At 35.9% G+C, this 11,866-nt stretch overlaps 2 protein-coding genes across 2 annotated transcripts in view; both read right to left on the bottom strand.

Annotated features, from left to right (window-relative positions):
* The window catches only part of LOC107103118, a 7,665-nt gene extending 1,877 nt beyond the window's left edge, over window positions 1-5,788 (bottom strand). The window contains exons 1-8 of the mRNA XM_015402648.1: window positions 5,538-5,788; window positions 5,296-5,412; window positions 5,165-5,180; window positions 4,981-5,054; window positions 4,545-4,589; window positions 4,387-4,443; window positions 4,236-4,295; window positions 3,629-3,685 (exon numbers count right to left, since the gene is read on the bottom strand). Of these exons, the coding sequence (XP_015258134.1) occupies window positions 3,629-3,685; window positions 4,236-4,295; window positions 4,387-4,443; window positions 4,545-4,589; window positions 4,981-5,054; window positions 5,165-5,180; window positions 5,296-5,412; window positions 5,538-5,550 (439 nt within the window). The 5' untranslated portion in view covers window positions 5,551-5,788. The remainder of the gene's footprint in view (window positions 1-3,628; window positions 3,686-4,235; window positions 4,296-4,386; window positions 4,444-4,544; window positions 4,590-4,980; window positions 5,055-5,164; window positions 5,181-5,295; window positions 5,413-5,537) is intronic.
* Window positions 5,789-10,726: 4,938 nt separating this feature from the next.
* Window positions 10,727-11,866, bottom strand: part of LOC107103117 (putative high affinity immunoglobulin gamma Fc receptor IC) — a 2,575-nt gene continuing 1,435 nt past the window's right edge. Inside the window, exon 4 of the mRNA XM_015402647.1 lies at window positions 10,727-10,957. Coding sequence (XP_015258133.1) covers window positions 10,727-10,957 — 231 coding nt within the window. The remainder of the gene's footprint in view (window positions 10,958-11,866) is intronic.

Below are 11,866 nucleotides of genomic sequence, written 5' to 3'. Positions count from 1 at the left end.
GTATTTCCCCCACAGACCACCAGGGCGGCCGAGAATACCTTTGTTCAACCTGAAATGACTCATTTAGTCATCCATAACGTTATGGAACACATTAATTAACTGAAAAATGTTGCATAGTGTGCCTTTAAGGGAGCTGAGAGAAGGACAGATCATATGTTATTTGGCCCTCTCACAACCAATAGTGTATACAATAATTTAATGTAGCTTAAAAAACTTTAGATTGAGATTTGAAATTTGTCACAAATCACTGAATTATTCCATAATTCCAAACTTACCCAATACATTTACTTCCTTACTGTTAATCTTCATCAGTTTTACACCTGCAGATGTGCAAACACACACTTCTCCTCGGGAGAGTAGGGAGGGAGGACTGTGTGTGTGTGTCAGTGGACTGCAGCGCTGTGAACAGAGAAGACACTGAAGCTGCAAGCTTTGCGGTAGCCTTTTCTGTTGCTTCCATGAGACATAATGTGTGTAGAAGAAGAAAATTGGCTTTCCATCTGATTTTAAATGTTAAATATGGAAGTTAGGTCTCCCTGAAAGCGGCTGCACCTCAGAAGTTCCCTTCCGGTTCCTTTCCTGGGAGCAGGTTATTTATTACGCTTAACTCAAACTGGGTAAAACCATATAAAAAAGGACAATAAAAAATGAGTAAAAAGTAACAGAGTATATTCTAGGTCAGGTCAGGATAGGACATAGAAATTGATGGAGTTGGCACAGCTGTGGGCTCAAAAAACGTTAGCGAGCATCCGGCAAAGATTGAGCCCCGAACAAGATCATCTCTTCCTTCTTGTAGCCCATGAGTCCATGTTTTGCATCAGGTGCTTAGCTGTCCGTGTCAGAAACTGACATGCCATCCATGCCCTGACCTTAATGCATCTTGCCTCTATGCCCCAGAATTACAGAGAGCTCTCCTCTATCAGTCTGGCTCCAAGATGTGTCTTTGTCCTGTTCATCTTTAAAAGACAAGAAGGCTGTCCTATTTAGATGACACCATGTGAAGGAAGACATTCTACTCAATCTAATCTGGCTAACAGAGTAACAATGCACATGATGTTGATAAAGAATAAACCTAACACAACAATGAACGATTTTTCCAATATGATGCAAAATCAAAACCCACAACCAAAAGCAGTATAATAATCACAGCTTTTCCTTCAGCAAACTTACAGGCTTCTGTTCAACCAACAAGTTCAGCAGTTTGAGCTACGGAGGTTTTTGGCAACGAACTAGAGACAGGAGAGAACAGCAAACCCAACCTGGTTAACACCAGTTTCAGGGATGCAAGAAGCAGAACCATCAACAAAGATCAACAACGCTGGATTTTCCAGCTTTGTCAGATTATTGTGTCATACATCTCTTTAAAGTTCAGATATAAAGTGTTTGGTCTTTTCAGTCTAAGGTTGGAGATTACAACAAAAAATAAAGCATAATCTGTTCAAATTCTTTTATCCATTGTTTTTCCTCCATCTTGATAGAAAGAAATACTGTCACTAAAATGTAACATGTTAATAAAAAGTTATTAATGCTTTTTTTCATTAATCTAAGCAACAACACTATCTATGTTTTCATCTGTATCCAGTAAACACATTAGTCCTGGTTTGGATGTTTGTTTGCAAGGCAAGGCAACTTTATTTGTATACATTAGAACAATTCAGTGCAAAGACAATTATTTATAGGAATTAAACAATAATATAGAAGAAAAATAAAAGCATTATACATAGAAAAGTTGGACCACAAACTTAAGCTAATGAAACTCCAGTTAACAGTTTAACTTCAACAGGCAAATACATTTATAAACAAATGTTTTGTTTTTTTTATCTTAAATTAAAACAGACCTTCAGCTAATTTACAGTCTAATAGAAGTTTATTCGATTGTAGAGAAGTGAAGCTTAGGAACTAAATGCTGCTTCGTCCGGCAGAATATGTTCAATTTTATTATTCTGCTGCCTGCAGTTTGGATTACATACGTGGAAAACTCTAACATCCACTTCCAGCCACAGCAAACAGTGAAGAGGCGACCGAGCCAGAAGCTGCTGATGAAAGGGATTCCTAGTGACAGCCCACCATCGATTCTGAGCGGATCTGACAGAGAAATAGTATTGAAGTCAGGATTGTAATCTTGATTAACTGACTGCAGAGATGAAGTTTTCCGGTGGACCTTAAATACATATTAAAACTACTTGTTACCAACTGATCACAGCAAATATAACTGCTATTGTTACAGGCAAAGAACGGATAGGGTAGCTTTCTAAGCAAAGAAGTTTGCAAAGTCATTCATGGTCATAGAGATAAGAGGGTCTGTTAACCTGTCGGCTGTGCCTGTGGCTAAAAAGGCATGAGCATTGATAATGTGTTGTTGATAATCTCAGAGAAGAAAGATTATTTTGCTTGTTTTAGTTGTAAATTATATCTTAGAAGTCTCTCTTTATAGATTTCATAGTGAACCTGCATCTAAGAAGTGTGGAACAACAAAAACATTACTTTAAAGAACAATAAAAAAAATATTAATAAAGTCTACCATACAAAACAATACGAGCATATGTACATATTTCATATCTAAAAGATGCTTGTTCTAATAATGTTGTCCATAAAGCATTCTTTTTATTTAATAGAGGAAAGACAGGCTGTATATGTATAATATCAAGTATGAAAATTCACCAACGTTAAACTTTTCGTTTTGCAGTTTCTTTTGGATCATGTGCATGCAATTACCAATCATAAGCATCAAAAGCAAGAATCTTGAGCCTAAAGACAATAATGATCCCATAGAAAGAATATATTGTATATGGACATCTAAGCATGTTAAATAGTTACAATTCTTCATCTAGTTTGTCTTCTGATGTTGTAACTAAAGCACAACAATGCAGACAAATCTAGCAGAGCAGGCAGCCTACAGGGCAGATTCATTATCCAGAGCTGTTCATGATTGTATCTCAGAATAAACAGTTTCTTCTGTTGCTGCAGGGCTCTCCTTGTCTGTGAAAGGAGAACATTTGTGTGAAACAATGTATGTAAATTATATAGATATATGAATTATATGAATGATAAATCAAAAAGCAGGACTCTGATCTCTAAGGTCATACTTACTAGAACAAGCCCATATAAACAACTTGTAGCATATAATGATCACATAAATAGAAAACCCATTTGTAATATAAATAAATTAAACTAAATGGAGAACTATAAAAGGTAGTTCTAGTAACAATACTGTATTCAATAAATTCCATGTCTACAATTATTCCAATAAATACTAGTGTTGCACCGATACTGATACCAGTATTGCACAGGGCCCCGATCCAGCACTAAAATGGTGGTATGGGTATCGGCAAGTACCAACAAATAGGGCACTGATAACATTTTGAGAGCCAAATGTTTATTCAACTATTGTCACCCATTCCAGGAAGGCAACAACAAGTTCTGCTGGATTCACTTTGTATTAGTCTTTTTCCTGCTTCAAATGATGGCAATTATTTCACATCATAGTAGTATGCAGTTCTTCATATACACACACACACATCAGTTTCAAACAGATGGTATCGGCCGATACTCCACAGCCAGGTATCGGGCATCGGTATCAGGGCCAAAAAATGGCATCGGTGCAACAGTAATAAATACACTGGACTACCTTTCTTTTTCTTAGCTTTATTCTTGTGGTTGATTTCAGCATACAAGGGAGTGGGTTCTGAAACAGAAAATGGATTTAATCAAACCTGATGCGGGATATAAAGAGTAAATAAACCACAACTTGACCCATTTAAATTTTTATAAATTTGAAATTGATTTTTGAAAACGCGGTATTGATCTATTTTACTTTCAAAATCTCGTGAAATTTCATTGTTCTGTTACAAACTCGTGATATTTAGCAAATTCTTGTGAGATTTTGTTAGTAAAATAGATCGATACCGCGTCAAAATATCAACATATAAAAATATGGCAAAATTTTGTGCATTTTCGATTTCATTGCATATCGATGACATATAGCAATATTTCAAGGTCGTTGTTGTCTTTGCCAGGTGAAATTTAATCAAAATTACTTGCAAGGATAATTTTGTGCAACCTCTAGTTGCTCCATTTATATTTTTTAGCTCCTAAAACAGAAATAATCAAATATGTTAAAGTAAAAGTAGATACATGAAATTATTTTATATTGTTGTTCTCCTGTGTTTCAAAAACACAGGAGGTAGTATAGCGTATAGAACCAATATAGACAGATATGTAAAGACTGACTGTACCTGCAGCTCCTGGTTTCACTTCAGAGTAAATAACACCATCCTCTGGTTCACAATGTCTGTCTGTTGAGAATATCAGATCATCAACAACACAAAATCATAAAGTCTGGAATCACTGAGTTATTTTCTTGTAGGAGGTTTGTTTAGAACTTACTCTTTTTTCTGAGTTTTTTTAATGGAATAATGGAATATGTGATTTCTGTGGGTTCCTCTGCAGCAGAAATGATTTTAGAGCAATTAGATTATTTTGTTGTTGTTTTGTTTTTTAACCAGTTATTGAGACTGTTACTGATTTAAATAGATATACTTTACCAGATCCAGTGGCTCCTGGGTTGACTGATGCATAGAGGACATCATCTATAGTAAAAAGGGAAACATTACAGGGTTAATCATTTATTTCAATGGACCATAAAACACCATAATTATAACAATAAAGATAATAAATTTGATATTTGTCTTACTTTTCAGTATATTTTCCTTTATACAATGTTTACAGTACTCTAAAATCTATTGAGGCCATACATTTATGAAGCAAAATCACTCAAAACAAAAATATAACAACTAGAAAAATGTTTGTATTTAAATTGGATTTCATATTTTATTTGTCTACAATATTTTTAGTTTCACTGTAGCTTTTTTGGTTGTTTTTCATGATATTTGCATGTTAACTGAGTTAGTTTATTTCAAAAACAGACAAAGATATGTTTATATCTTTATACATATTGAGAATACTTATTTAACTTCCTACCCTTCGTAGCAGAGCTACGGTCATTAGTCTCTGCTCCGGGATTTGTGGTGGACTTCTGATTGGTTCTATATGATCTGAAACACAAGATACAAATACAATTTATAACAACCAATTACAGGGATTATATATACTTTATTTAAGCTAGTTATATTAATATAGATGAAAATGAGAGTGGGGTACAGACCTGGAAGAATTTGAATCTGTGAAAAAGACATTTGTTATTAATTTCTATCTTTAATAGTTCAAATCATACTTAAGATACGACAACTGCATTTATTTAAAGAAAATGTACAATCTGACAGAATGTGATCTGACCTTTGGAACGTCTGCAGCGCCACAACATAAGTGGGAGAATAAGGAGAATGATTCCAAAAACTGTTCCAACAATCAGCAGAGCAGAAAATGAAGAGCTGACAGGACTGGATGTAGTTACTGGAAATAAGGAAAATGGAAATGGAATGGTTTTTATTTATCTGCAGATTGTGAGACGTGTTCACATAAATATCCTCTGTTTTCACTAACATCATAAAATCCATCAAATGTTTTCATCCTCTCACCTCTAACAGCCATCCAGCTCTGTGGTGACTCCTTTCCTGAATGTTTACACTTGTAGAAACCTTCATCTGACTTGGACACTGCAGAGATCTTCAGCTCCTCTCTGCTGTCATTGTGGATCAGTTTGTTATTGTGATAGAAAAACACATTGGAGAGAAGTTTTTGTTCTTTATCTCTGCAGTTCAGAGTAACAGGATCTCCCTCAGTCACAGGATGGACGGGGCTCACCAGGATGATCCCGTAATTATATTTATCTGTAAAACATTCAGAACATCAGGTTTTGGTCAGTTTACCTTTTACTAACAATGCAAGAATCTCTATGTCCTCAGAAATTTGTTATTGTTCTTAATTTATGTTAATTATAAAAATTGACCCTATAAAACAAGCATTGTTTTTAATAATTTATTATCTAAATTTCTTTTGTTCACTAGACGTTTTCAGTGATAGTGAAGATGAGATGATTTCATGTTTGTAGTTAAAATGTGGGCGTTATATTTTTCATGTTTAGGTGATTAAAGAAGAGGGACTGATCTTATAAAATTTTGTTTGATTTTATTAATTTCTCCCAGACACTAATAAGCTTTGCGTGACACATGGATGGCTAGCTTTCTGAGAAATTTTAAAAAATGCATTTGGTTTAGGTTAAATTAGATAATTCATTTATTTGCCTCATTTGTCATTTCTCTATAATCTTTAATAGATTTTCTGTTCACTATGTGTGTCTGTTGGTGTATGTCAGGGTTTTCAAAAACAAAAATATCACTCTGGTGATGCAGAGGTCTCAAAAACTCATGTGTCAGATATAATATGCTTGGTTTTAAAGGGTTAAGTTCCCCCAAAATTTCATTTAAACATCACCACTAATCCTTGTCGTTTAACTTTAGTGTTGAAGTCTGAGATCTTAGTGTAAATTTTCTTCTCATTAACCTCATATTGAAAACAGATAAAAACATTAAGTATTCCCATTTAGATTTACTGAAATATATGTTTCTTTTTGCATTTGGATTCTCAACCATTTATCAAAAAATAAGATATTTTTAATGCTAGAAAACTTTATTGCATTAATTATAAATGATTGATTATTGAATTAATCATCAGGTAAATAAGTAATCAATCAATAATTAACTGGACTAAGACCTGCTGAAAGAACAACTCATTAGGGCCAGCAATGAGAGCCTTATGAATGTAAAATAGACTAAGTTGCATTTACAGTAAACATTTTTCTTTGTTATATTATATGTATTCTCTTTGAAGAAATTCTCAGGTCACATTTTTAGCCTCACCTGAATCTAATAAAAAAAAAAACTAATATTAAGAAATTTTGCAATCTGATTATCTAAAACAAATTATTGAACTTCGCAATAATTAGTTTCTTCTCATTATATTTTTTAATAAACCATGAAAGAAACATTGAAGACAAAACTAAGGTTTAAATGTAACTTCTTTCTAGAAAGGGACGTATTGTGAGAGATGTTTTCATTTTCTGTGAATTGTTATCTTGGTCGGATAAAGTTGCAACTCTTCTATTTTTTTATATTTCTCCTCTATTGATCCATTTTAAAATATATTTCAGGTTCTCTATTCTATAGGGAGATGAATGATCTGTCATTTTTGCCAAAAACTCCCTTGGAGCAAATATTTACTTAAAAACATGAAGCCACATGTTAGAAAAACATGTGGCTGAGCTGAAGGAAGCTGAGCTGAAGGATTTTGAAGGAAGAAAATATTTTACGACCTTTTTTATTTACTTCTAAGTTTTCTTGGAGAGCAAATACAACATATCAGTCTCTGGATATTAATGTTATGTTCACGGCAACTGCAGCTTTTACAGTATGTGGAAACACAGGAAAAGGTGAAAGGAAATATCATCAATCATAACCTACCCTGTACAGTGATGTTGACTGCGTTGCTAAAATCTCCTGATCCAGACTCACACCAGTACACTCCACTGTGAGACCAGTCTGTGTTTATAGAACATGAGGATCCAGTCATTGTCTTCCAGTTGGAGCAGTGAATGTCTGATAGTCCACCTGTTTCTGTAAACCTCCTCAGTCTCCACTCAGTGTTCTTCCCACTACAGTTCAGAGTGACAGACTGATAGATAAAATGTTGAACTCTGTCTGGAATCACTGAGAGAGAAGCAGCTGGATGAGAGTCTGAAAATAAATAAATAAATAAAATGATGGTAAAATAATTGCATTGCCTCTTTTTAACAGTCATGTTGAAGAATGTGCTCTAATTTATTGGGACTTTAAAAAGATGTGATTTACTTTCTATGCTTTCTATAGCAAAGACCCTAAACCTCAGATATTCATGTTAAAACAAAGCAATAGATGCCAAGCATTCATCCTGATAGTGTTTACTTTGTTCTTTTTGAGCATGAAGAGATTTTCTTACCAATTGCGATCAATAGACATAAACTCTGCTGTTCAGCATCACCATCATCTAACAAACTCTGGCAGCTTCAGCTCCTGCCTCAGTGAAAACCAAAGTTCATATTTATTCTAAGCGCTACTCAGCTGTTTCCCTCTTGGCATCAAACATTTTGTTCTGCTTTTCACACTTGATCTGGACTTTCTGTCTTTTTTGTCACATCTCTGGTTGCTTTGTTCCATTACTCTCTGGTTTACTCATTGCACACATGCACAATACTGTACGTCTGATAATATGATCTCGTTATAGTAAATATTGAGAAGACTTAAGTTTAAAACAAATAGTGAAAAAAAAACAAAGAAAACACAGAAATAAAATACAATAAGCCAACAAGGCACCATAATTTATTCCAAAATTCTTTGTAAACAACCAAAGATACTGGTGTAGAAATTTGTAGAGCCATAGTATGTGACAGCCTCCCTTTAAGCAGAGGGGCTAAAATCTAAGGAATGAAAGAGAACCACAGTGAATTACAATCTAATTGCGGTTTTTTTATATTCTCCTTATCTAAAGTGACAAATGCCTCACAGTCTCAAAGTTCCAGAGCTCTAATATAATAGTAGGTAAATGCAGCCTCTACCCTTTAGTATCAGCAGTAGATTACCACTGGATGACCTTAATGATCTAGGTGGGACCAACCAGGTAGTCACTAAGGTATGGGGACCAAGGCAATGAAGACCTAATAACCACTAAAATCTTCAGATAATTGTAGAGAATGGCATTGGATTGATTTGAGAACCAGAGTAACATGGCCGCCTTTCTGTGTGTTAAAATGAAGCTTAAAGTAATCAGAACTGGTTCAGAAGTATGAAGCTAAAGCATTGACAGCTAACATTGACTCTAAAAAGAGATTTGGCATTATAAAATTTAACATCATAAAATCAAACAATGTCTTTGAAATACCCAGCTCTTGTTCTTTTTAAGAACAAGAGCTTTCAGAGTTGCTGCAGATGTCTATGGCCCCTCATAACTTTAAGTTACCATGGCAACGCAGGTTGGCACTATTTTGGCATCAGGGGTGGAGTTAAACTGAAAGCTCCTTCAGGGCCTACAGGTTTTATAGGTTTCCTCTCAATCTACCTGCAGCAAAGATTTTTGCTTCAAACTCTATGGGAAGCACAACCATAGAGCCACCATGGTCTTTACGTTGTATGTAATTATATATTTAACTAAAAAGGAAATAATATTTTCCTAAATTATAGAAGTCTTCAGAAACTGCTTTAGGGTGAGCTGACAGAATTGACAAAGATTCCTAAATGTTCAAACGTTTTAATAAAAACTGAGCAGAAGTCCAGTTGCCTTTGATTTAAGCTGGTTTTGTGTTTTTTGTGGTTGTCATGACCCAGATGACTGAGAATTTGCACTTCTTAGTTAAGATTTCAGTTTGCTGCACTCACAGCTAGTCTGACTAGGCTATGTGCCATGGTCGGGGCTCTGTTGTACTTTACTTTGCTCCTTGTTTTGTAGTTTTATTGGTTTAATTCCTATTTTGTTGTAGTTTCTAGATTTATGTTAGTTCTCAGATTTTTCTATTGTTGTCCTCTTTTGCCCTCTTGTGTGTGTTCCTTTCCCCTTGGCTTCCTCGTTGTCTCCACTCACACCTCCTCCTTATCCGCTCGTTAACCCTGCCATTGTCTCAGTCAGCTACATATACTCTCCCTCTGCTCTCACTCTTTGTTGGTTCCTTGTCTTTGCTCTCCTCCCATGCTGTTGTCCACCTACCTCATCTCTCCCTGGCTCCTCGTGTTTGGTTTCCCCAGATGTCTCCATAGTTCTGGTTTGCTTTTCATTATTAGTTGGATTTTTGGATTTCTGCATTGTTTACTGTTTTTGCCCGATAAAACTCCAAGAAATCTCCTCAGCCTCTCTGCCTCTGCATTTGGGTCCTCCAAACCACAACCAAACCTTGGCAATATGAGGTTTTCAAAGCTATCTTCCCACCTAGAAAAATCTGAAAAGTTTTTTAAAGTTTAATTCACAATTGTGTTGTTCTGTTGTTCACCTTGACCGTCTGCTATTGTTGCCTCCTTAATTTTTTAAGGAATCTTGGTGAAAAAAGGACAGAATCAGCCTAGAATGGCTGCCTTCAAGCAATGCAGCCCCTGAATATAGACATACACTTAGACTTAAACTGATGGACTGCAGGTAGATGAGAGGAAGGTGATAAACCTGAATGAGACGTCAGAGAAACTCTGACAAACCTGAGCTGATTGTAAATAGAATGGACAGCATTATAGTTGCAATGCAAATTGTTGAAAAATAATAAAAATGTAAAACAAAAGGATCCTTGAATGAACAGAGATAAACTGACCTGCAGACCAGACAAACTTTGCTTCACTGTATTTAGTGTAAAACACTGGTTCTCCTCTTCCTGCTCTGCACACATATCCTGCTGTGTGATTCTGTCCATTAATGAGGTAGGAGTTCTGTTCAGTCCAGTTGGTTCTGCCANAGAAAATCCAGCGAGAAATGACGACGGTTGATAACGACAACTTTTTCCGTGGGGAAGCGGCGAAGCGGTGGAGAAGCGGCGAACATTCAACGCCAGCGTCCTCTCCCTCCTGATGACTGAGAGCTGTTCTCAGCAGTTCCCAACATGTGTTTGTTTTTGCCTGTGCTGATCATTGAGTGTAATGTGAGCGGTAGACGCCTGCATCCTGCTCCTCCTCTGTTACTGTGTTTAATTCACTCATTAAACAAAGTTGCCTAATATTTTATTTAGGTTGATGTGTATGAAAACAAGACAAACTAAACATGTTCAGTCTGACTCACCGCTCACTGTGAGTCTGAAGGCATCACTCCAGGCTGTTATCTGGTAGTCTCCTCTAGCCCTACACTGGTATGTACCACCAGACTCAGTAGCTGCAGTGATCCTGTATTCATTGGATGTTGGAGAGTTTCTGCTGGTTGGTCTCCATTCATACGTCCACTGAGCTCCTCCACCTCCATGGATCTTACATCTCAGAGAGACTTTCTCTCCTCTGAATATCTGAGGCCAGTTGGGTTGAAGGATCACAGTGGGCTTAGAGACTGGAATGAATAATATTCAGTCAGAATACTGATGTATATTAAACAGAAACTGCAATAAATAAACAGTAACAATATTAAATATCTAAATCCCAGAAGCAAGAAGACGTTCCGTAGCTTATATATATAAAATATGAAATTAGAAAGACAGATATAAAGCAGTAAGCTGTCACATCCAGCACTGAGATAACCATTTCTACCAACATCTCAACACATAGACTAACAGTATGAACTAAATCACTTCAGGGAAGTTTTTTTGCATCATGTGTCACAGATTACTTGGACCAGGTACTATGTCTGTGATTTTATAACTGTTCTCTACCTTCAAACCTGAAAATATCTGTTTTTCTAAAGCTGTCTGCGTTTGAAAATGTTGGAGCTTGAGTGAAAACAAAGTAAAAGTCATTCACAGTTCTTTTTCAGTTCTCCATTGTGTTACCTTCACACTAGAACTATTACATCAATCTGACCAACTACATACTTCACAGAGGGGCGTAGGGTGTAGTGTGGACATTGGGACCAGACCCTTCTCTACATACTGAGGAGATAATTCATCCATTTAATTCAGGTGTTTGAAGCAGAGACACATTTAAAGGGAGCAGGACACCAGACCTCAAGGACTGGAATTAAAGATCTGTGATCTACTTTATGCCAGAATTGGGAATCACCATTGTAGATTAAATATCATATTTTCATCTGTTAGACTTTGTTACTTTGGGGATTTATTTTATAGATTCAAACATCTGTATTATTGAGCATCCAGACGGCCCATGAATAGCTCCAGAACTAGTGTTCATCTCCAGTGGTTATTGTGATAGAGGTCACCTTTCTATCACAGAGCAAATCAGAGACACACTCATACAATATAGAG

Source organism: Cyprinodon variegatus, unplaced genomic scaffold (genome assembly GCF_000732505.1).
Source record: "Cyprinodon variegatus isolate N-32 unplaced genomic scaffold, C_variegatus-1.0 Scaffold1378, whole genome shotgun sequence".
Classification (NCBI taxonomy): Eukaryota; Metazoa; Chordata; class Actinopteri; order Cyprinodontiformes; family Cyprinodontidae; genus Cyprinodon; species Cyprinodon variegatus.
This window is presented reverse-complemented; position numbering and strand designations above follow the sequence as displayed.